Raw genomic sequence first — 26,791 nt, 5'->3', positions numbered from 1 at the left:
ACTACAACAGATTAAACATGCCCAAAGCCACATGTGCTCAAAGTCTGCATAACTGAAACGTTCAAGATAGTTAAGGAAGCTTTTTAAAACAATATTGCTACTTTTTATTTGCAAATACAGTGGCACAGCAACCAACTAAATGACATACAACTAACTTAAAAAATCACTCAGGTATACAGATTTACACACCAAAGCCATTCTAAAATGCGAGTGGAGCGATGCTGGAGAACAGAACAGCAGATTCATTATAACTCTTACTCAAAATCGGAAGGCAGTCAAAATATTTGGTCCCTACTCAATAGCAAACACAATGAACCCGTAACAACTTCCACTTTTACTTGGTTTTTAAAGAAAAAATAAAAGATAGCATTTTATGCCACTGCAGTAAACTTCAACAGTCCTTTTCAGAGTTGTGTCTTTGAGAACACAGCCTTCTCCACTCTTTCAGTTGAAACAGACAATAACATTTCAATTTCTTGGTATTGTTTTTATTGTTCTTTTCTTTGTATTATGAAATACAATAGTCACCTGTCAATTCTACTAGGACTAAAACCCAATTATTTGTCTTTGTTAAAGAAAAAGTTAAAAATTGTGCTTGAACAGTTAATCCACAGGAATATCCTAAAGAACAAATGTACAACCACTAATTATACTGAAAGCGTAAGTATTAGAACAGTTTCAGAATCAGTGACTGGATCCCTGTCCAACAGAATTTCTCTTCCAGTCCGTGCTACGGTCCTCCGAAAAAGTGTCGTGACCTAATGATGTCCTCACATACCTGGGTGTAGGATATTGTTTCTTTTATGCCAACGGGGGTCTGTCTAGCTGCATACTGTGCATCTTTGGTATTAATTCATTACACATTACCTGTTGCTTACAAGCATGTTATTTCTGTGAGGAAATACATACATAGATAGCTTCCTTTTATTCCATCACCAAAGCATCACTGGATCTACAGCATTTTTCCCCACAGCCTAAATCTGTATTTGTTAGTTCCCTGAGATTTATTCAATATACACTGGATAGATGTTCTTCCTAGCCACATTTCTTTCATATTTTATCCTGTGTTTTTGAGGGGCTGACTTCCAACAGCAACTTCAGTTTTATGCCGTAGGATCAAAATCTGCCCTGATAGACTAGTTGGTCACATTTAGGGGCAGCAGTGGGGGGACAGATGGACACAGGACACATCCACAAACAAACAAATAACTACAATGACAAACAAAAACCAAAACAACAACAAAATCACCGTGCCCAAATGAAAAAACTTTCAGGACAATAAGGGTTTGGAAAACATACTAACATGAGCTCGATTCTGGACAGGAAGAGGAGCAGAGACATTTAAGCCTTCTACCAGAAGTGGAAACTAAACAAGGCTTGCCCAGAGGAAGCAGGGGAGAGAGCACAAACAGATCAGGATGCTGATGGCTGTGACGTTTTCATATGCATGCAGGAGAAACATTAAACCAGTCTTCAGTTTTGAGCATTTTATTACCCACAGATTCTGAAGGCAAGCTGTGAATGTTGAAAGAACTAAGAATGAAGAGAAAATTGTCAAGTATCTCTAAATGCAATTAAGCTCCTCAAACCCAGCCTCAAATAAGTCTAAAAAAAGTTCTCAAGGGAACTACTGCAAAGTGAGGAAGGAACTGCAGGTGCACATAGCTGTGCGGGAACACAGGGTACTCTGCTAATAGCACTACGCCTCGCTCAAACAACTGAGTCAGCACAATGTCTATTTATATGCTCTCTTCCTACAACAGCCACAGTCAAGGCACAAAACTCAGCAGTCCTACTTCAAGGGAGAAACGGGTATGGTTGAGAAAGAATCAGCAGTACAGTATAAGAAGTAATTCTACCTTTTAAGCTTACACGGGAGTCATAAATTATTGGCAGAAAATAATAAGTTCTTGATAAAAGTCATTAAGATGGAGGTTTTGTGCTTTCTCTGCTTCTCTTTTTTTCCACAGCAAGACACGGCCCCCCTCCAAAAAACTATTTGGCACTGGAGTAACCAAGTAAGCCTTAGTAAACAAATTTTGTCTTCCATAAATCTGCATGTAGAAATGGCTGAGACTCTACACCAGTTTTCCTTTTGTGAGGCTGGCTTTTGTGATGCTATTTAAGACAAGTCTATTACTCATATTTTATTTAATGTTGCTAAGAAATCAATACTGTCTATGCGTTCATTAAACCAGATCAGTTCTTGGACCTGTCAGCTTCATGCTTTCTTCCAATACAAAAGTTGTTCCCAGGTGAAATAGCTACTCTTTGTCATAGCCAAATTCTACAACTAACTGAAACATTACCAAGGAATTTCTTCAGGTTTTGTGTTTTTGACAAGTTTTCATTTTCCACCACTCCTATTAAACACAGTATCGTTGGCATATAAGCAGGTTAACAAGAAGATTTAACTTTAACCTTCCATTAGAAAAAAAAACAAACAACAACTGAATGGCAAAATATTTCCCCAAATGAATGGAAATCTGCAATGAAAAAAAAAAAGTTTTAAAGTTTCTAAAAGATCAACATGCTTAATTCTAGAAATGCAAGGTATTACATCTAAGACAAATAATTGGCTTTTTAGGCATGAAATAATTGATACGGATAAAAGCTTGGCAACAGCATTAGACTGAGACTATAAATTTACTTTTTAGTCTACATGCAACAAAAAGCAAACTTCTATTCTTAGGTCCTATGTAGTTTTAATAGGAACACTAAACGGATGTAAATTGTTACCGTTTTATCCCTGAGTCGTTCTCCATGGATAAGAAAATCAGCACAGCTATTCTCTTCCTGGGGAATGACTTTGAAGACTGTGACACAGCTTAGTCCACCCCCTCCAAGTGGTAACCATCCACCACTTGAGTCATCCCGGGTCATCACCACAGCTCGCACTCGTGCATAACTATTACTGGAAGAGATGCAAAAGAAGAAATTAGTTTTCCATAAATGCAAACCAGCTAAGCCTAGTTAAAAACCAAAATAACAAACCCACAACCAAGATCACAATAATTAACATAGTGGAGGTTCAGTCCTTCCATAACAGCCACCTAGAAGAAACCAGTCTAAGAGAACTCTCTAAAAAAAAGTTCCTCTGTACTTTTATGCCTTCATTAGGACTTTTTGGAGTTTACATGCAATTCCTTGTACAGAAACTCAATCAGACAATATAGTTCCTCAGAATCAAAACCGATATTCTTCTAAATACTTTACAGTCACTGATCTAGCTAGAGAGGGCTGGGGTGGGAAGACAGTAAGAATCACTCTCTGATTTATTTTAGACTAATCATGAAACCAGTCAGCCACCATGAAATTGCACAGAAAAGAGAACAAGGAAGCAGAAAGAGGTCAGGCCTTCTGCCACTGAAATCTAAACAAGAACAGGCTTCTAGCCAGAAACCTGCTTCCTTTGTCCCTCCCTCCCTCCTCCCCATGCACAGAGCCCGTCCTTGGCAAAGCTTGCTCAGGACACTTGCTGTGGGGCTCAACAACATGACCAGTTACAGCTACTTAAAACCTAACACTCGTAGTGTCCATTAGCTGGTTCTCTCCTGTGTTTGCAGTATGTGGAAAATTACTTACATTTTACATTTTATCAGCTTTTTCCATCTTTTAACATTTTTATAAAATAAACAAATGTGTATCACCTCATATTACTTAAAAGCCTAACTCCCTTTTCAGAGTCTGAGAAACAAATTTTTTGTGATCTTCTCTCGCTCTCTGCTTTTATTTATTTCTCTTAAATTAAATGGCACGTTTCAGTTTTGGTTATGAATTTGCTGCTACATCAGCTGGAAAAGCCCATGCCTTACCTAGGACGTTTTAAGATCTTACATTCAAAGTGTGGTTCATTGCATGAATGTAATAGTCCATGAATGAGCATTCCAACACCTTAAAAGAAATATGCTTTGTGATATCTTTTTCTACGTATTTCTGATTTAGAGTTTAAGTACTTATGTCAGTTAGCATTACTGATGTTAAATTGACGAACTGAACAGGAACTATTAGATGAGAACAAAGTTGTTCCTTCTGTACAAAATTGTTTGTGATATAACCATTCACCAGCTGTTGTATTTAAAAATGATCACTGTTTTATTTTTTTTCTCCTTAAATGTCCCAAAATAAGTGAAGGTAGGCTTTTTTGCGTAATTAATATATTACATTCTCTCACACACATGATTCACATGTATGATTCACTTATATATATCTCTATTAATAAAAGAATTTTCCTGCAGCATCTAAAGCTTAAACATATACTGGTTTGCAAAATGGAAATAAAACAAGACTATCCAATTTTGGCTTATAGGCAAGTGAATTTGTTTGTAGAGACTTTGTTTGCCCCCAAGCAAAAATCCAGCCTCCTCCTCCTCCCCCTAAACCTCATAGTTAAAATGACAGTTCAGACAGGGTTTCTCACCATTTCTGTAGCAACATCTTTTAGTAACTACTCCCACACAGCAGACAAATATAATAAAGAAAAAGCCAGTCCTTCATTATATGCATCTATCAATTATAATACTTGCAAATAAAAATGGCACTAATTGGTTAAACCTTTCTTTGCTGTTCTCCATTCAAGCAAATGACAAATTTAACTTTAAAGGTATTCATTCTATAAATCTGGTTGCAAATCTAAATATTAGAGCTTTCTTTTGTATACCAACAGACTGCAGCAAGAGTTCAGTAAAGCATCATTTAGGGATATCACAAAACTTCACTTAGGATACATGAGAAAACCTGAACTACAGCAGATTTTTTTTTTTTTCCCCCTGAAAATGAAAGTTTACACCCTGCATCCATTTTCTTTTCAAGAATTGCTAGGGAGAAACAAAGATGGATGATACATATCATACTTCCATCACTTAGCTGCTTCCATTTGCCAGAAGTTTACTGTCCATGTCGGGCTTTTACCCCTGCTTCCCTATAGGGAGATGACTAGTCTGGTCTAGTTAACAATCTTGTGTTTTGCTTCTGTATTTTCTGTTCTTTAAACTCTCTTAAACAACATTTATCCTTTCAACTATTATAGGAACTACTGTCAAAACCCTGGCATTAGTGCAAGAACTAAACTAAAATTCCCCAACAGTAATATTTAATGAATAACCTCTTAAACTGAAACAAAATCACTTTTCTAAACTAGAAAAATTAATTACTGTCCCTGCAACAACGCCAAAACTATACAGAGACTGCTTAATTTTGTGGTTTTGTTGTTGGTTATTTTTTAATATTATTTTTTATATTTTAAAGGAACTCACAACTGGTTAGACAGCTATTTTAAGTAACAATACAAGCTGCTTTGCAATTAGCCACAAACCAGCAGCAGGACTTAAAGTGATTTCCATTTCCAGAATCCTCTTCAAACAAACCAGCATCTGCCTGTCAGACTGCTGGTGCTACCGAAACCACCCAGACATCTTGTATCTCTAAGCGCTATAGTCCCATCTACTTTTGGGAATTTCGGAACAAATTGCTAAACTGCCACTGTAGCTCAGCTGCGGGAAAAATGGCAGACAAGGCTCCAGTGTTTTCCACCAGCATCCCTCCAGCCTGACATTTTCACCTACTCTTGCATGTTTACAGCTCTGTGAGGAATAAGAAGAGAAAACCAAACAAACTGGGCAATCAGTTGAGCATTGCTCTTAAGAAACCTTTTCCTAGAGCTACTACAAGCATGTAAAATGTAGCATGAAGGGCAGCATTGCAACAGCAGGCCCAAACCTCCTGTATCACATCCAACCTTCCCCAAGATCCCCTGATGCTGGTTGTGGCCACTGGAAACTCCTGAGGCAGGATGAGATTTACAGGAAAAGCCAAATGGGACCCTGTCCATAGCAGCTTGCTGCTTGCCAAGAGATAGTCCTGAGCACCAGTGAAGACTGGGGACAACCACACCAGAATCCAGTATCAATTCCTAACAACGATGCAACAGCCAAGTACCTCAAGTAAGGAGATGATAATACAGCACTCTTATGTCACTACAGTGAGTTATAAATTGTGATGAAGCAGGGGAAAAAAAAGGGGGGAGGCAGCGCTCAAACCATAAGTGGACAGGAAAAATGTAAGACTTGCCTGCCATCAACTTTAAGAGTATGAAGCATTAAAATCTGACTAAAGGTTTTAAAGGCTCTCCTCCCTCCACAAGCTCTGTGTTTGTATCGTAATGCTCTTGGGCCCAAACTGACTTATGACCTGAATGACCAAGCTGCTGTTAAAGCCCAGGAAACTCTCCACTGATCTTGACAGCCTGGGATCTTCAGCTCAGCACCTAATAAACAGTCCTGCTTCTGGTGGCTGGTCATGTCATCCCTATGGCTTTTTTTAAAAAATTTAATTATTTTGATAATTTGATGCATTTCTTATGTGTAATATCAAGCCAATTAAAGATACCAAACATTATTATATTTGTCCTTTCTCCCATTAGCAATCCAAAAGAGAATGAAGGTTAAGAATTTCCTGCCAAAGTATTTTTCTCAGAGAAAAAGGGGAAGAGATGTTGAAATGGGAAAAAAAAAAAAAGAAGCAGTTATCTTGTTGCATTATATTTATTTTAATCCAGTTAAACAGTATGCAAATCCTAGATTATACATTAAGCACTACCATTCTTTTATTTGTAATGCATCTAGCACATATCTATTTTAATATAGGACTGGAAAAATCAGAGAATCACAGAATGGTTGGGGTTGGAAGGGACCTCTGGAGATCATCTAGTCCAACACACCTGCTAAAGCAGGTTCACCTAAAGTAGATTGCACAGGAATGTGTCCAGGCAGGTTTTGAATGTGTCCAGAGAAGGAGAGTCCACAATCTCTCTGAGCAGCCTGCTGAGTGCTGTGGCACCCTCAAAGTAAAGAAGTTCCTCCTTGTGTTTAGGTGGAGCCTCCTGTGCTTTGGTCTGTGCCTGCTGCCCCTCATCCTGTTGTTCATCCTGTCACTGAAAGGAGTCTGGATATAATAACAACAGTGATCTCAGAAAAGCTCATTAAGACAATTGAACTGCAATTTCAAATTGTTTTTCACTACTATAAAGCTACTACCATCACCATCAAGAAACTTAGATCTTCAAGTGGAATTACAAATTCCATACAGGAAACTGACGCTCTTAGCTTGGTAATTAGTATTATGAGTTCCTTCAAATCTGGAAACCACATTTGTAGAAAAGGACCTCAGGTTTCAGGTGGACACCAAGTTAGACATGAGCCAGCAATGTGCCTTTTGAGACAAAGAAGGCCAGTGGTGTCCTGGGCTGCATTAGGAGGGGTGTTGAGAGCAGGGAGGAAGAGGTGACCCTTCCCCTCAGCACTGGTGAGGGCACACCCGGAGTGCTGGGTTCAGTGCTGGGCTCTCCAGTACAAGAGACACAGAGCCAATGGAGAGAGTCCAGTGAAGGCCACTAAGATGATTACATGACTTGAGCATCTGTCATATGAGGGAAGAGTGAGAGAGTTGGGGCTGTTTAGCCTGAAGATGACCCTAAGGGGATTTATAAAACTTTATTTATATAAATAAATACCTGGAGGGTGCAAAGAGGATGGACCCAAGCTCTTCTCAGTGGTGCCCAGGGACACGACCAGAGGCAGTGGGTACAAACTGAACCACAGGAGTTCCTGTCTGAACATGAGGAAACTCTTCCTGTTAGGGTGGCTGAGCACAGGTACAGGTTGCCTACTGAGTTTGTGGAGCTTCCATCCTTGGAGCTATTCAAAAGTCACCTGGGCATAGTCCTGGGTAACCTGCTTTAACTGGCCCTCTTTGAGCAGAGGGGGTAGACAAGATGACGTCCAAAGGTTCCTTCCAACCTCAATTATTCTGTGATTCTTTCTTTAATATAATATTTCAAAGCACAGCAATTTCAATAAAACACAACTTCATAAATATAACTAATATGGGTTAATTTATGAGAACTCATGATACTTTGAAGTAGGAGTTGTCACTGTGCACAACTGCTATTTAAACACTTCTGACAAGGCTGAGGGAAAAAAAAGGCATTCTGAAAAATCGTGACACACTCTGCTATGAAATTACACTGTCTTTGCTGACATGCAAGTAACAGCTCCAGGCTGATCTCTGAATGTGAACTGGTCATGGATCAAGGCTCTTTACCTTTGACTGGCACTTTACACACGTACTTTAACCCCTCCAACTTCTGGTGCAACTTACTTATTTGTTTGTAGCCTCACCCAAAGAGCATACATGAATCAGACTTGGCTTTTTATGGTTCTTATTATCCAAACAGCTTAGCAGAAGATTTTATGACTTCCAGTTAGAGAAGTGCTCATGAGTTCGTGGATGCCTAGAGTACCAAAAGGTAACACCGGACCACTGAGCTAAAGTCTATTTTACCTGCAGACAACATTTGTTGAGTATTGACTCAAATTGGAAAAGAATAATTAATATCATCAGTATCACATGAACATATTGGTACATTGCTGATACAGAGCCCTTTGTTACTTAAGGTTTAGAGAATGACTGCCACTGGCACAAAACATTAATGTCTTATCTGCAACAGAAGGAAATACAAATATAGCACGAGTACTAAAGAAGACAATTTATATCAAGAAAACATTTGAAAGCATATCCTCTTAATTTTTATGAAAGGAAAACCACTGTGTATATATATACATATGTATTTGACATAATAACAGATACTATGTGAGGCTCTGCCTTACATGACTGTTACCTTTCTCCTCTCAAAATTATACCAGCAGACCAGAATATACACCAAAACATTATGCTGGTAGAAGGCAAAAGGTATTCTTCACAGTAAAGACAGGAGGTACAGCAACCACACATGGCTACTATGCCTAGGAGCTTAGCAAGGAAAGACATGGATTTCTAGGAGAAACTATAGACAAATGTTGTTACATTTAGGATAGTGGGTATCCACACTGATTTACTGAAGGGCTTTGGACTCTGCCAAAACACCTAAATGAGACATTCTTGCTTGAACAAACAAAAAAATCTGCTTACAGAAACCTGAACCAGGATGGTACAAAAGTAATTGCTGTTTTTGCATTGTTGAAATTTGCTATTTGATACTGGAATACATTCTTAAATAAATGTGCTTATGTTATATATAATTTGAATGTGTTTTTCTCGCTTTATGTTTTTTGGTTTTTGTTTTGTGTTTTTTTTTTTTTTTGCTACTGGCTTACTGCTTGCTGTTTATTTTATTTTATATTTATTTTAGACTATGCAAATTATGTTAGACAAAAAGCAAATTCAAATGATTTTCTTATTTGCGTTCAAAGTGGGTCATAAAGCAGCAGAGACAACTCACAACATCAACAATGCATGTGGCCCAGGAACTGCTGATGAATGTACAGTGCAGTGGAAGTTCAAGAAGCTTCACAAAGGAGATGAGAGTCTTGAAGATGAGGAGCGTAGTGGCCAGCAGTTGGAAGTTGGTAAAGACAAATGGAGAGCAATCAAAGCTGATCCTCTTACAACTCCATGAGAAGTGGCCAAAGAACTCAACGTCAACTGGTCTACAGCTGTTCAGCATTTGAAGCAAATTGGAAAGGTGAAAAAGCTCAATAAGTGGGTGCCTCCTGAACTGACCAAAAAAATTTTTAAAAAAATCATCATTTTGAAGTGTTGCCTTCTCTTATCCTTCACAACAGCAATGAACTATTTCTCAATCAGATTGTGACACGTGATGAAAAGTGAATTTTGTATGACAACCTGTGACAACCAGCTCTGTGGCTGGACTGAGAAGAACCTTCAAAGCACTTCTCAAAGCCAAACTTACACCAAAAAAAAGGTCATGGTCAGTGTTCGATGGTCTGCTGCCGGTCTGATCCACTGCAGCTTTCTGAATCCCAGCAAAACTGTTACATTTGAGAAGTCTGCTCAGCAAATCTATGAGATGCACTGAAAACTGCAATGCCTGCAGCCAACATTGGTCAACAGAAAGGGCTCAATTCTTCTCCACAACACCCAACCACAGGTCACAAAACTGACGCTTGAAAAATTTGAATGAATTGGGCTACAAAGTTTTGCTTCATCTGCCACATTCACCTGACCTCTTGCCAACCGACTTTCACTTCTTCAAGCACCTTGGCAACTTCATGCAGAAAAAACACGTCCACAACCAGCAAGATGTAGAAAATGCTTTCCAAGAGTTCATGGAATCCTGAAGCACAGATTTTTATGCTACAGGAATAAACAAACTTATTTCTTATTGGCAAAACTGTGTTGATTGTAATGGTTCCTATTTTGATTAATAAATATGTGTTTGAACCTAGTTATAACAATTTAAAATTCATGGTCCAAAACCACAATTACTTTTGCACCATCCTAATACCAAGCAAAATAGCTTTTTCCTTCTGCCATTTTGGGTTCAAGACATGTGGAAAACTGTATTACATAAGGATGAGATAACTGGTATCCTGAAAGAGCCAAATATACTTGATTACACAATTACTACTTAGCAGGAGAGGCTTGTAAAACCAGGTGTTTGACAGTGCACCTACAATTCATGAAACACAAATGAATAAGTGTCTGGAATGGGAAACTGTCAAAACAGTATATTGCTGTTATGAAGTGTTCTCTTGGATGCTACATCGGGGAAGGAAAAAGGGCAGTACTAGAACCATATTTCTATTTGAATATAGACAAATTAAGATTTGTGACTGTGTAAAGTAACTGATGCTGCAAGTAAGAATGGCTACTACCACAAGAGCTTTTACAAAGCAAAAGAGCACATGAAGAACAGAGAAGCTGTTAAAAAGACTTGAAAACCATGACAATTACACAAAGTAGGTATTTGACATTTCCATGAAGAATATTTTAGCCCTGCTCCCCAGCACCTCCTCTTGTTTAATAATTGTAGCTAGTTTCTATTACTTCTGTATGTCATCCATGAGGATTGGTTACATCAAGTAATCTTTAGCAGATTAAAGGACATCATGACACATACTTGGGTTCCAACTCTTTTAATGAAACTGCCTTCTGAAGGCCTAAGTTTTCATAATAGTCTGGATTCTGTAACACCATCCAGTCAGGGCATACTACTTAAAAAATTGCATCTGATATCAAATACACAAGCAAATAAAAAACCCGAACAAGTTTATCTTTCTTTCTATCCTTCCCCACAGAAGTTTAAAAGAACCAAAGTAACATTCAAGGATGGGTCCACAGGTTTTGGAAATGTATAACAAAACTAAAAGAACAGTATATAGTGTGTAGTTTCCTTTCCTACGAGTTGGTGAGATAAGCCAGATACGGAAGATGCTTTTTGATGACTTCCACAGATACCTGCTTAACAACAGAGGATAGCTGGTGTCATGGACTCCTGGATTAAATTCCATCCAATTTTAGGCAGATGGGATAAGAGAATTTGAGTGGTCAGATCCTGCTACTCATGACGCCCAAGTTTAATCGGCTTCCTCCAGAAAACCTTAAATTTGCCTCATTTTCTCAAGCTGACAGCCATGAACTCCAGAAATATCCACTCTTCAACTCCACCTGGCTTCTCCTCTCTCTATATGCTCTCATAGTTTTTTCTTCCTCCTAACCCCAGAATTTCTGAAGATCCAAAGGAATCTCTTCATTTATAGCACAGAATTATTGGTACCTTTTCTAATTCTGCGAAGTCACTACTTGTTTCTTAAAAAGTAGCAATCAAGCTATTGGGTTCTGATGCCATTTATTAATTGTGACTTCCTTACCATGGAAACATGTAGATAAAGATTAAAAGGCCCACAAATCAAACAAGACAGTTTACTTTTTAGATAAGTTATCATTTCTTTCTAACCTTGCAAAAAACAAAGGAACATCTAAATAAATTATGGAAGACAAGCTTTTAAATTTCTCAGGCACTTCAGCAAATTTAGGACAAGCACAAGTTTGTACCCTAAGGCAGATTCCACTGAAACTAAGGCAACTTGACACTTCCAGTAAATGTCGTCAGACAACATTCATCCAGTCTGGAACAATTTTTTTTTTTTTTTTTTAATGAAGGTTCAGTTGTGCCTTTTATTTTCCTTGGAATAGCATTGCTTACTACAGCTTATAATACATAATTTCAGGAAAGTTTTACAGGTAATAGTTATATCTGAACAAGTCAGAGTTCTCTCTTCTCTGATCTCAGGGCCATTTTCCTCCAGCCTTACGTACTGAAAGAGTCCTTGTGCTTCACTCAAGTATGCAAGCGCAACAAGATCACCCTTATAGTCAAAGCTATTAGTCATCTAGCCATCAAGATTAGGAATAGCAAGCTTCTGGAAACCCTGTTAACATGAGATGTTAATGCATTAATCAAAAAGTCATTTTTTAATAAAATTCTTGACCACTAAAATAAGATGAAGGTAACTAATATATTGAAAAAAGACCGTAAGAAGATTCCTTATGAACAATTTTAGCTGCTCTAAGAAGGTATGGCAGGCTGTACCAAATATTTTCAAACAAGCACCTGTGTACTTTTTATTCCACTGCTCCTCGCATTTAAGAATAGTGCTCCACAAATGTCCAAAAAGCTATTATTCTCCTCCTAACACACCTAAGAACTCAATTTAGCAAAAATAAAGGACAAACCAAGCAGGCCCTGCTATACTTTCTCTAACACACCAGAAAACACTTTTATGTTTCCTATTCCTTTCAGCTTGTCCTGGACTACATTGTCTTTGAGACAGGGACCATCTGTAACTGGCGTAATTCAATAATGATCTAAGTGCATGTTGATATATAGTACACAGAGTTTAGCTGGTAAGTGGATACATACTCTTAATCTGGCTGTACATCTGTGGGAGAAAAAAAAGCATCAGTCCCACTAAGTTTACTCACCTCAAGCAAAACTTGGTATTAGGTAGGCAACCAGAAAAGTTAAATAAACTATATCCACATTTATAAAAATAATCTTCCTTTAACTGTCCTGCTGAATGTTGTACAAGAAACAGTGTTTTAAAACTATGTGAATTAAAACTATAGTATCATTTGTTGATACTGGTAAATCTAAAGCTTGTCTCAACATTTACACTGACACGGCTTTGATCTTGCGTGTGAAGTAAATTATATTCTAGTAAAATCCCTAATACTAAATTGCTCTTTTCAACATAATATGAAAACACCACGCATGCAAAAGGGTGTTTCAAACACACAAAAATATACAGATCACAAACGTCCACACCAACAAAACAGAAAGACTATATGCCAAAGTGGAAAATGCTTAACAAATAGCACCAAAATCAGAGTAAAAAATAAAATCTGAACAAATCTTAAGATAGCTTGTGGATTTACAGGTCTGTTTTAAAGGTTCAGTGACCAAAATGAAGCTACCATTCCCTTGCTAGGCAGCATGACACTTCGTGGTTTGAATCAGTCTTTTTGTAGTTTAACAAACCATGTATATTTGGCATAGAGGAAATAACATGAGACAGACAAGTGAAAGACAAATTCAAGTATTTTTATTACAATAATCCATCAAAGGAGAAGAAACAGAGGATTAACAAGATCATGCAAAATATTTCAATGGTATGCCCTTCATATCTGCAATATGTCAGCATGAACAATGCGACCTGCACAGCCAATATACAACTGTATAGAATCATAGAATGGTTTGGGTTGGAATGGACCTTACAGATCTTCTAGTCCAACCTCCCTGCCATGGGCAGGGGCACCTTCCACCAGGACCAGGTTGCTCAAAGCCCCATCCAGCCTGGCCTTGAACACTTCCAGGGATGGGGCATCCACAGCCTCTTTGGGCAGCCTGTTCCAGTGTCTCACCACCCTCACGGTGAAGAATTTCTTCCTTATGTCTAAACTAAATCTACTCTATTTCAGTGTAAAGACATTAGCCCTTGTCCTATCACTACACGCCCTTGTAAAAAGTATGATCCGTGTTTGATAATCTCAGTAACAATTAGCATCCTAGTCAGCAGTCTCAGGCATAGAAATAAGGTCAGAAGACACAGCAGTGTTAATAGTGCATCAAAAAAGTGGAAGCCTTGTGTAACTACATTGCCTGCTTCAACTACTGCTAAAGTAATACTTTTCACAAGTTTCTATGAAAAGCTGTATGTAATGAATACATTGGTCATGCATGAACATAACATAAAACAAAGTAGCACACTAAAAGGCCTCTCAGTTCAAAAGGAAGACTGATTAAATTGTATTATTTGCTGCTGCTCCAGAAGTTCAGAAACTAGTAACCAACCACGCTGAAAAAAAAGGATACAAGGTTTCCAGCCCTCCCAAAATATGTAACAAACCAAAGTAAGAATACATTCACAATTAATAAATGATAGTTGGTCATGAGACCTCCTGCAATAATCACTAAATCTCTCAGTCTACTCAGTAAGTGAAAAAGGATCTACCAGCTACATTTTCCTTGCTTTGGCAACAACAAAGTCCTAAACAAAGGGTTACAATGCTGAGATCATGTGATGATTTAGTGTTATGATTACATCTCGTTGCTTCCTCTTTGGACTTTTCAAAACCATTAATACCATTAGAAGTTATGGGTCTGGGGTGAGACTTCACTGTAAGAAGGAAGTTCTGAAAAGGGTTCTGGATTCAGCCAAGTCGAACTGCACAAAATACATGATTAGAGTATCACGAAAGCAAGTGCAACATGACACAATGCAAGCTCAAACCAGTTTTTAGACAGTAGAATCCAAGCAAGGAAAGCAAGCTCTTGCTGCTCCAGTCAATCTATGAGACAAAAATGTCATGTAAAAACAACTAAGCAGATTCTTTTTTTTTTTGTGCAGTTCTGGTATCTATGCTGCACAGTTTTACTACACAAAACAGATTGTTATCCACCCTAAAAATGTTTTTAAGTGGCTATTTGCCACTTCTATTACACAAAATATAGTACAATAAAATAGTTTATAAAATACAGTACAAAGTACAAAGTTGAAAGATCTTAGTAAGTCAGTGAGATATACATTAAGCCATTCCACAAATATTTGTGTTCCTTTATTTAACAGCAAGGAAAATGAATCCTGACTGCATAATTGAAGAAATACAGACAGCAAATTAAATATCTTAAAAGAGCCAGAAGATAAGATTATATATTCAAAAATATAAGGAGAAATTAAACTGGTAGAAGGGACAAATAGATATAGATAGTGAAGATAAAATTCAAGAAACAGGAAACCGGGCCATTTAATTTGTACCCACATGTGCAGTTATGCACTTTTGCTCCTGATTCCAGCTACAGAAGGACCTTCTCTATTCATATGCCAAGCACAGGTTCTACTACTGGAACAGTAAGAATTACATATAATTTTTTGTTATGATAAATAACAATGAATTTTGAGCACTTTTATCTGCAATGAGACTGTCTAAATAATCCAAATAAACCACGAGATGCCATTTAGCTTTACTAGCTAAAGAAAAACAATCAGCATCTTATTATGCATCCTGAAAAGCAAGGTCAAAAGACCGAGAACATATAACAAGTAACTTCTTTAGTAATGCCAACAAAAAATCCCTTAATTTTTGAGCGAAAATTTTCACTATTTAGGAATTTAAGCCTAAAGTACTGGCTATACTGTAAAAGTTCACCTAACAGAATTCTGTAGACTTTGTTCACAACCCAATGTTGGGAACACATTCATCATGTATGAGCTTCACAACAGCAGGTATACTGTGCTTTTGAGGGCTCTGAGTCCTGAATTTGCTTGTTCTAACACCAAACAGTTGTGTTTGAAAAAAAAGAATATTCCATAGTCATGCTGTAATTCCTAGAAAGAATTCATTTGCCTGTAATTTTTATCCATTCTTCCCAGTGTTATTAAAGACTTATTTATTATTATTTTTAAAAACTTATTGACTAAAAGAAAAACAATCACTTCTCTCTTGAGTCAAAGGATTCTAGAACCGTCACTCTGCAATTTTAACTACCTGATGATTAATGTAGCTCATCCTTGTTTTCTTCACCCATATGTTGACCAGGATGCGTTGTGTGACTGGTACTCAACACAACCATCTATTTAAGGCATTTTCACAAAAGAGTGAGTAAAAAACTGATATTGATTATTCCACATAAAAAGCTGATGTTTGAAGAAAAAAAAGCTGACACAGTTGTTTCTTTAGGAAACACAAAAGGGAAAAGATTGCCCAAGAGTTATTTAAGGGGAAGACAGGAGAGCTAAAAATGCTAGAACTCAAGTAACAAAAATGAAGTAATAGATGTTTCAAAAGTCAGTGACAGAAAAAGATTAGGGTGGGGAAGAATACTGCTTGCAAATTTTTCCCTACCAAGTAAGTAACATTAAATAGCAACAAAAAAACAAACACAAATGAACAAACAACAACAAAAACAAAAACAACAACAACAAAGGAAAGAAAAAAATGGAGGGGAGGAGGGAAGAGGAAACAGCGTCTCCTTTTCCCAAACAAGAAGCAGATAGATGGGGAAAAACTGCATGCAGCACAACATATTTGGCTTTAACCATATGAGAGAAGCGTAATCACAAAGCATATCAGCGTTCAACATGCAAGTCTTATGCTATGGCTTTCTATAATACACTGATTTTTTTTTTTTTAATGTATTAAAAGGGAAGTATAAAATCTTGTAGCTAAATCTAAAGAAGCAAAAACTTGGTTAGATTAGTTTCAATTAAAAAAAAAAAAAAAAAACACCACAATGAAATACTGATTTTTTTCATTTTTAACTGTATAAGGATTAAGTAATTTCCAGCAGATACAAGCTATTGTATTACAATCTATATTGTATTAATAGTTTTAAGTAACAGAGGTGGAAAACTGCTAGAGATCATGAAGGAGTGGAAAGGTTCTAAGAAGCATTTCCATAGTGAGTAAGCAGACACAGATAAAGACGGGCAGCAATCAGATTTCTTCCTCTCTTTCCTGTAACCACTTTCTGCAGCCAGATTTCAAGAGGTACTTTAATGGAAACTGGTGGGAGAATACAAAATTACTCACTGTTCCACACTGTCTTCTACTAACAAGTCCACGGCAACTTTCACACCTGCACTACCATTATTGTTGTAAGCAATTTAAAGTACCCTGATTTGGCATTGTTGCCAGAAACATTCTCCATCCTTCTCTTGCCCTGATCATTTATTCCTGCCACACACTTTTTTTCACTGCTTCTGCAACTTAGCAGTGATCAACACTAGGAAACAGATGTGAATCAAGAGTAATCTGGAAGAAAGGTTAACCTCAATCCAGAACAATTATCCAACCTTAATCGGTACGTCTGATTTTAGTCACAAGGCTATCTCATAACTGCTCAAAGTGGTTCTGTAGCTATTACACTTCAATGCAAGTTGCAAGGTGGTGTCTGAACATGTGTGTGTCTCTTTGCTTGACCATCAGTAACTGCTGCAAAACTCTCATTCACTTAATACTGTAAAGACCAGGAGAAGAAGGGGTCAGGCACATTACAGCCCAGTTGCTTCTCCACATTATATACATGGTTTGAGATGAAGCTACAACTAGCAATACGAGCACCCACGATTTAAGTCACAAAGTCTGGCACATTTGACCTCTTTCTGCAGTATCAACGCAACCTGAGTCTTTATTTTTCTTTTTTTTTTTTCTTCATGCACATGGAATGATGAACACCAAACATTTAACAAACTTTTAAACAGTTTTCTTCCTCCCAAGAAATGTACATTTTCTTTCTCTAAATTGTTACTTCGAGAAGTTTTGGCCCTCTTTGTATTTAGTAAAGCCCAGTTTACACACTAACAAAACAAACTGAATTTCCTTTACGTAATAACTGAATACACAAAGGGTGATTCCCCTGGTGATTCCAGAGGATGCAAGGGGATTAACTCTGGTAGAACAGAAAATGGATATTCTGAACACTGCAAAAGGTTTATCCCACAATGTGATAAAATCCTCAACTTTCAAAAAATACAATTGAAAATACATCACAATATAAGAATCAATGATAAGCACATGCAAACTGCACGTAGCTTTTAATTTTGATACCATTAATCCAGGTAAATCCTAGTATTTTCAACAGCGCAATAGAGGAACTGAGCACTATCTTGCTGCAGATTAAAACACAGATACAGCCTTTCTGGCCAAACTTTTACACTCATGAAACAACAATTTTACAATAAAGTAACACTAAATATTGTAGTCTGACTGTATGATTTTAGAAGTCTGCATGTAACCTTTAATAAGACTCAGCAAGAGTTGAGGGTACTCAGTCTGGATCTTTTTATTGGAAAGGAGTTATAGCAACCTGTATTTGGAAGAAGTTTAACATATACCAAACAAGTGTGATTGGTCTGAACTGATTCATCAGCTCATCTTCATTGATACATCACCAACATTCAAGGAAATGTCACGCCCCCAAAAAAAGTTTTAAAATAGAAAAGTAGCCTTTAAGAACAATCTAGAAAAAACAAACCAACAAATTTTACAGCTGAACTTTGCTTCCACAAAACATTTATTCATTTTAAGGAATAACAAAAAAAAATATTCAGTGAAGTGACTGTATCACTAACTGCTTGCAATGGACACTCTTTAAAATTTGAGACTAGTAAATTTAGTGGTACAGTTGCACTGTTGCTTGTTACCACTTTTTTTTTTTTTTTTTTTTTTTTTTTTTTTTGGTCTGTGCTTCTGCATCATTATGCAAAGCACATAAAGGGAAAGGAAATACAAATCTCCCCTCTTCAAAAGAGGAAGAAGAGAAAAAAAAAAACAACACACAAAAAAACATGAAAACCCTTCAAGTTTTGCAGCTATTCATCCTTTAATAAGGATCATTATTTACAGAAGGTTATTCAGTATTTGTTAAGAATGCAAGGAAATACAAAAATCCATTAATTTCAAGCTTTAAATACTTGGTTCCAGTACACTGGCACTCAGAAGAAAAACAGCTTCCAGATTACACTCATGCAAGCATTCTGACACAGACAGATGATGCATCTCCATGAGACAAATTAAAGGGCAATGCTTCTTGAATGGTTATGCGACAGGTGTACGGTACACTATGCACAGCACATAAATGCTACATAGATCTCTCACTTTGTGAGCTCCTTATTAATTGCAAGGTTTTATTCATAGGAGATGTCTAAATAGTCATACACATAGAGTTCTAACAGTGGTGCAGCATCTGTAGGTCTGCAGTATTTTTTTTTTTAATTTTGTGGGATAACTAAGCCTACTCACTAAATCCGCTCTGAATCCCTACCCCCTTCTTCCCCTCCAGACGTGGGGCACAATTCTGCTACCTCCTTTGTGTTAACTCAAACCAGTATGCAATTGTGAGGTGAGCCAGCTGTGCAACCAAAACAGAAAATGCATCATCAAAAAAGATCGTTCTGACAAATGACAATCACCTGCAGTCACATGCCCCTTGGATCTAAGGCCAAAGCTGTGCAGGTGAATGAAAACTATCCTTGCTAATGGTAGCCCCAAACAGTAGTTCATCATTAGAAATGCAGATTTACACAATTTTAAAGACTTACCTAAACTATTCCTTTGGGGGAGGGGGTGAGGGGGAGGGGCAATTTATATACAAAGGGCCATTTACATATACATTTATCTTTAATCCAGAGTAAAATCATAAATGTCATTCTCTAGTCCATGCACAAATTTTAATTTTAAATAGTTTGCTTTCCTGCTTGTTTTGTTTACTGATTTAAGCTCTGTGTCACATCAGCCTGAAACTGATGACCAGTAGCATAGCAATTTGTTCAACATAAAAATCCATTTGTTCCCATACTGTGCAGGAATTATCCCTTTGCTTTAAAAGACCCAGAAACCAAGAAAAATTTTCTGTTGCATATGACATATTTCAGTCACTGAAGATCTATTATACACACACTTCCACCACCAGGTGTGAATTTTAGGAGAGTCTCATTCAGTCAGGATACTGCTACAGCAGTGCTTTCCAGATATAGCAAGTAGTACGTACATTCAGTTGTACATAAAGTTTGGAAAAAAGTAGAAATTAAAACAACAAAAAAAATCAAGCCATAATTAACTTCACACAACTAGCAGCTGAGAGCCTCACAGCCTTGTTTCAGATATGAAATAAATACTTTTACAATTTTAATTCAAAATTAGCCCTGTAAGTCTATTAATGTATTTACTCTTGAACCTCATGTTCCAGCTTCCGGAACAGCAGTTACATGGTTAAACACGATGCCTATTAGAATAAACTTCTGGTGGGAAGTGCTAAGAATTCACCCCGCTGCCTACCAATCTATCCAGAAATCTGTTCTCACTCCTACTTCCTCCTGTCTGTTCCTTTCTGAAACAGCAGTAGGGGGCTGGGAGTTTGCCTTTCTTCTACTGGATCACAGTTGTGTACATGAACTATACCAGACCATATGGCAATCTCTTTCAATTCGTACGAGGCAAAACAAGCTCCCTACCAACCCAACCCAAAGAGATCCAGGTAACAGAGAAAAACCTAGAGATACCAGTGTTCACAGAGACAAGTTAATAAATTCTACCAATTTATTAAAACGACAAGTAGAAACTAGTGGAGATGTTGCTTCAAGGATAAGAGAAGCCCTGCTCACACTCACACAATGATTTATAGCGCACTCTCCAGCTTCTCTCTCCACCACACACACAACTAGCCAGCTGCCTACACGCAACTTTGAGTAGTCTGGAGAAAAAAAACAGACTCAGATGCATTATTCAGCATGCAGGAAGGTTTTGACATAAAGAAAATTACTGTATTGAAGAAAAAACAGAGCCTGTTTAATGAGCAACACGTGCAGAGGATGAGCCTACTCACAGGAGAGTGAAACTCAAGAGGAGAAAGGTTGAAAGCTGAAAAGAAACCTCCATAGCTGCCTGGAAGCTGCCAGGGAGAAGCAGCCCAACCAGAAATGTAGTGGGGATAGGTTTTCCTTTCGTGAGGGGAAAACATTAAAGTTCTATTGAACACCAATGTGCAAAAATCCCATGGGAAAACAACCACCAGACACAGCACCTCAGGGACCAACCTTCGGATACATGAAGTCGTGTTTAGCTCTTCAGTAAAACTAGGATTGTCTGATTCAAAGACACTGGAATAGGATCTTGCTCATTTTCTTTTCTGGAAAGTTAAAGAAGATTTTTATAGAGACTTTATTTTCAATCTTACAGAATAATCATTGCATTTTACAAGAACTTTTAGCCCAGCAACCAAGTTCTTGTGTAAAACAGTACAAAATTTTGCCTAAGCTTTAGGGAGCACAACTTACCTGAACATGCAAGGAACTGACTTGACAGAAAATAGCTCCCTCAGCTGGAGTTGCATAATTTTTACTTTTTCATTTGATTCAACTAGTTGAGTCATTAAGCATGTAACTAAATTATATTTGTATAATAACACAGTCATCTAATTTTCTTATTTTAACTTACTGTTCATTTCTATGTTCTGAAGTTCTTTATGAGCACATAGATAGCTTGTTAAGAATAACAAGAAGCAACTACATCAGAGGGAGGAGGAAGCAAACTGCAAGCAGCATAAGGCATTGCCCACTACTTGCACCAAAGAAACATGAAAAACACCAAAGACAGACAACTGCCAACTAGCTTGAGACATATCCAGGATCTGCCTATATTAAAACATAACTACAATTAAAATAAAAAAAAAAAAAAAAAAACAAAAAAAAACACTAGACTGCGGTTTGCCATTGCAACATTTCTTCTTCAGCTTTAATATTGTACACAATGTGGAGCCAGACATGGGCCATACAGGGTCAGATTGAAAAATATTCTGCCTTTAATTTATAGGTGTTAATGCACCTGCAATCACAGATCCATGACATCTGCAATATTAATACCAGAAGTGTTATTGTAAAGAGTGTTTCACTCCTCATGTTGAGGTAAAATATTCATTCTTCTCAATTTAAGAGATTTGAACATTACTCTCTGTCCACACTTCATTAAAAAAGGATATAAGCAATTAAAGAAATAAGGAATGAGGTAGCCAAGAGATTTTAACAAAAATCTCTAAACACTAAACTAAGAGGAAGCCTGACCACATCTCTATTTGCCTTAGAGAGAAAAAGTCATCCTTTACTGAAACACTGCTCTAGACATGACTAAAAATTGCCACTTCCATAATAACAAAGAAAAACAATTTTCTTTTCATTGATAAGCAGCTACGAAGACACCTCTGTATTTCTTTGTTCAGCTTTATGTCATTATTGCATGTCATGAAGATTAAACATCCAAAATCACCTTAAAGGTTCAAATGTTAGCATGAAGAAGTTGAAGGGTTGTAACTCTCCCTCACCTAACCATACAGTGAACACTGAAAAAATGATGTCAAAGATGCCACTAGACTTCACATTTTCAGCCTTCAGAAGACAGCTGTAAAAACAAACAACTCACAAAAAAAACAAACAAACCCAACTTTGAAAGAAGCTTCTAAATCCATGTTTAACAGCAATGAGTTAAAATAATAAAAGTCTAAAAGTTAAAATACTAAATCTTAGAGGTCCTACAGGGCTCACAGAACCTCTTTAGGAATAAGGTTCTCTAATTCACGCCACAATAATTTAAGGTGCAGTTAGTATCGAGCACCATTATTTCTTAAGGGCTTTTCTCAGACAGATTATATGTCAAACAGATTTAACCCCAGAGATGTAACATGATCTTATAATAGTTACGACTAAATTACAAGTTTTAAAGTAGACAGCCATCAAAGTAAGAAGAACAGGCAATCGTGGATCCAGGAAATGTACATTCCCCCATAGTCAGCTAATGGCAACTTTAATAGGATGTGATGGATTTCTCTCCACCAGGAGAAAATACTGCCTGCATTTCTGCTTCAGCAACCCACGCCAGCTGACTAATGGAGTTATATTTTAGTCTCGTATGAGGACGGTTACTTGCCCATCCTCTAGCAGTTGCAGAATGAAACATTAACAGCAGCTGTGGGGTGAACAGAAAAGCTGCTCTATTTGGTAGCCAAGATGCAAAGCAAAGGCCTTTCCCTCCAACCAGTGGAGCTCATTTTCTGTCACAGGGTGAAGAAAAGACACAGCACAGAACAAGGCCACTTTCAGGGCTTAAAGTAGCTAACTGAGGACACTTCTGAGGAGCAATTAATCTCACGAGAAGGAAAAGTAAAAGATTCAGAGGAATTAAAAATAGGCTCCTGGACAGCAAAGAGACCCTGGGAGCTTAAAAGAAATTGTTGGAAAGAAATACTGGTGGATCAGAACAGGTTTCTTAAAACAACTCTTATCAAATACTATTAAATGTAAAAACTCTTTATCTTGGCATAACAGCAATCCTAATCGTAACAGACCAATCCCAAAGAAACACTTCTGCCACACTACTGAATAATCAGCATATGCCTGCAACTAGGAACATCTTCTAATGCAAGCTCTTGGGCTTCAGTCCTGCAAAAATTTAAATATATCACTCTGAGTAGACCTACAGATCTCTGCGGAAGTCTGTAGAGTTTATCACACACACAAAAGCTAACACATAAGTCTTGCAGGATAATTGCTTTTGGCAGAACATAAATAACATTGCTGTAATGTGTTTCAGCATCATGGTCTCCTGCCTTAAGAACCAAGCATTCTGGTGAAGCCTGTCATTCTTCATACAAGGAGTGGCAGCTGCATAGCCCACAGAGACATTTAAACTTCTCTTTGCATTTCCTTTAAAGTTTCGGAATAGCATTTGGGCATCCTTTAAAAGGAGCAAGAAAGCTAACAAGTGAAGCCGATAAGAATTGCCTAGAAATGCTTTCGTACTTGTACCATGGATACCACTGGTAGGACTGGAAGCAATTCTTAGACAAACTATCAATAGCTTCCAGCACTTCCAAGCAGCACATCAATTAGGCTGTGGAGTTTACTAGGTATTCTTCCAGAAACCAATGCACTGGGTAACAGGGAATAACTCAACATGAGAAGCAGTCTTAATAAAAGACTCTAATGTTCACTTTACTGTACTTCAAATGAAAAAGCTTAAAAATCTGCTACAAGAAGAGCTTTCAAATAGTGAAACAGACATCTGACATAATTTTAGAAACTTAATGCCAGTATTTTGCCTAATTGACTTTTAAATGCATACCAAAAACTAGGCCTTAGATTTCTCTCCTTGTCAGTTGTCTTCATCTTTTCAGCATTGTCTTACTGTCTCTATTGCCTTTAACTTCTAGCAAGGATAATCTCAAGCAAAGAAAGGGAACTTTGGTAACTGTCAATGCCACTGAGAATTAAAAGAATGGTGTATATCACCTCCTGCAGTCACTACTGCTTCTGCAAGTCCCAGCTGGAACAGCAAATCTGTCTTGGCAGAAGGCTCAGCCCTAATAAGGGGAAAGTAATTAATATATTTTCTAGACATAGGTAGCTCTTACAGCAGGTTTACTTTTGCCCTTCCATCCCCTCTCCTCCCTTATTTTCATTTTGTACCTGCATCTCTCTAATCCCACCTTGAAAAAACAATACAGTTCCACTGATGATATGTTATCAAGATTTTTATAGCACAGAAAGTAGTGGTGCAACAAGAACAGCCCTGCTGTAACTTACTTCTAAGAAACTGTCTACAAGAAGCCCAACAACAGTGATAGCAATGAAAAATAAAAATTAAATACTCAGCAGCTCTCTCAAACCCATGATTTCACATTTACAGTTTGTATTGCTTTGTCCCAAATAACCAGATAGAAATTCCTTGCATTCAGTTGATTTAAATTAAGCACATTTTGGTTTGTGTAAGAAAATGACAGACAGACTTACGGGGAAATGGAACACATAGGTACATTTTAAAGTATTTACCTAACTTTTAATCAAGAAATCCTTTGTTTGCACCTCAGTCATATCTAGTGTAAAGAGGCATCTTTAAAAAAAAAAAAAAAGGCAGCTTCCAAGTATTAGTGAGGAAGCCATGACTGAACGGAAACCGAAAAAATGCAACACAGGTGATCCTCTCCCCACTTCATGAGGTCCCTGTTTAAGGCCAAAGCCCAAGAGCATCAGCAACTCCCAATCCTCTTTTCTCCTTCTGCTAAAACACTACTTTAGCATCAGAAAGCAAGCAGGTGACACTGACATGACCATAAATTCAATGCATTTTGTAACAAAACTGAGTTGCTAAGTTTTTCCCCAGTACATCGTGCTTACCGTTTTTTCTCATTATGTTATTCACATGGTTCTTGTGAGACAAACAGTTTCAAGAAAAGAAATACTCATGCAGCGCACAATGCTCTGAAATACTTTGTTTAGATACTACCACTAATTTCAAGTTCTAACATGCAAATACGGACAGTAAACTATACCAAAAGATTAACACTGAATAATCTGGCATAGTAATTTGAGTTCACTTCAACTTCAGAACTCCTGAAAACACAATACTTGTATTGAGAACAGACAAACCATCCAAAATTACATGGCTGCTAAAATAAAATGAAATCCTATCAGACAACCACATGGTAAAGTTTTCCGAAGAATCAAGAAACAAATAATATATTTCAGCTCAAACTTCCTGATGAGGAAACAGATGCACATGGAATGTAACCAAGCATAGCAAGTGGAAAACTCAGAGAAAGGATGTCAACAAGAATTTTCGCCAGATCCTTTTACAACAATTCTTATGTTTTTATGTAAAGCATTAGTATCTTCAGGTAAGAGCAGCATTAATAACCTAAGATAATAAAATATAGTACTAAATCATCATTAATTTGTGATGCCCTTGAAACACTGTGCAGATATTAATTGCATCTCTGAAGATCTTCAATATCTCAGTTATCAAGCTTCCTGAACACTTTCAAAGGGAGATTTCCCGTCTCACAAAAAGGAGAAACTGTAGCTGACCCCTTTGTAGTTTTGAAGTAGTTCTGAATCATCATTTGCCTTGTCACAAAAACTTCCCCAAACTATTTCAAACCACAGATCTGCTTTACCATTAAAAAGCAAACAAGTGAGCAGTTAAGTTCAGTGGATTTTAAATAAATCTTCTCCCACTCTCCTTCATTAACTGATCTCAACCGTAAATTTGCTTTAGATGCTTTAAGAGGTAGCTATTAACTGCATAGAGACAAAGTTATTTTGTGTGTCAAAATGATAGCACCAGTGCTATTTATTTAGTGAAACTGGATTTGTCAGTGTTGGTAAAATGCAGGGTATTAATGGAATTCTTTTTATTTCTATTTTAAATGGCTTGTGTACCTATGCAGCTTCAGCTTATTCTGAAATACTTCAATACTTCACAGGTTGACAGAAAGGATCTGGAGGGAAAAAAAAAACAAAAACAAAACAAACAAACAAACAAAAAAAACCAAACAAAACAACAACAACAACAAAAAAAAAAAAAAAACAAACAAAAAAAAACACATCCCCCTGCTACCCCCCCCCCCCCAAAAAAAAAACCAAAACAAAACAAAACACCAACAACAGAAAACAAGTATTTCAATTATATAAATAGTTTGTCAAAACCGACTAAAAAAAACCAAATACGCCCACAGTATGTATCAGTTATACCACTACAAAACTTCATTCCATTCGAGGGGACATTTCAAATGAAGTTCAGATTTACATCCCTTAAAAACACCCACAGAATTATGAAGATTTGCTTGTATCCTTTTCTGCACAGTTTTACAAATGCACATCAACTTCCAGATCGTCAGAGTTCCAGACGGATAACTTCAGGCCACCTCAAACAGTATTATTAATACTGAATTCAACTTAATTCCTGTGGATCTCGGAACGTCACTTGGTAGCAGCCTCAACCACCAGACTGGATAACTGCTGCTGCAAGGCTACGTATTGAAATGAATAAACCATACACAAAACATTTTCCTTTGTGAAGGAAATGGTACATAATGGAGTTCGAGAGAATGAAGATGAATGAACAGAAGTTTAACATGAGGAAAAAACAAATCTTCAGAAAATGA

The 26,791-nt window shown here is 37.2% G+C and overlaps 1 protein-coding gene across 3 annotated transcripts in view; it reads right to left on the bottom strand.

Moving 5' to 3' along the window:
• SPRED1 (sprouty related EVH1 domain containing 1) overlaps positions 1-26,791 on the bottom strand; it is a 60,964-nt gene that overhangs the window by 21,870 nt on the left and 12,303 nt on the right. For 2 of the 3 annotated variants that reach the window (XM_005502290.4, XM_021287372.2), the window contains exon 2: positions 2,740-2,914. In XM_005502290.4, the coding sequence (XP_005502347.1) occupies positions 2,740-2,914 (175 nt within the window). Of the gene's footprint in view, positions 1-2,739; positions 2,915-20,894; positions 20,987-26,791 lie in introns of all 3 variants that reach the window. The other variant, XM_021287371.2, reaches the window with a different exon arrangement.

The sequence above is a fragment of the Columba livia genome, chromosome 5 (genome assembly GCF_036013475.1).
Source record: "Columba livia isolate bColLiv1 breed racing homer chromosome 5, bColLiv1.pat.W.v2, whole genome shotgun sequence".
NCBI classification, from domain to species: domain Eukaryota; kingdom Metazoa; phylum Chordata; class Aves; order Columbiformes; family Columbidae; genus Columba; species Columba livia.
Note: the sequence above shows the minus strand (reverse complement) of the source record. Positions and strands in the feature narration are given on the sequence as shown.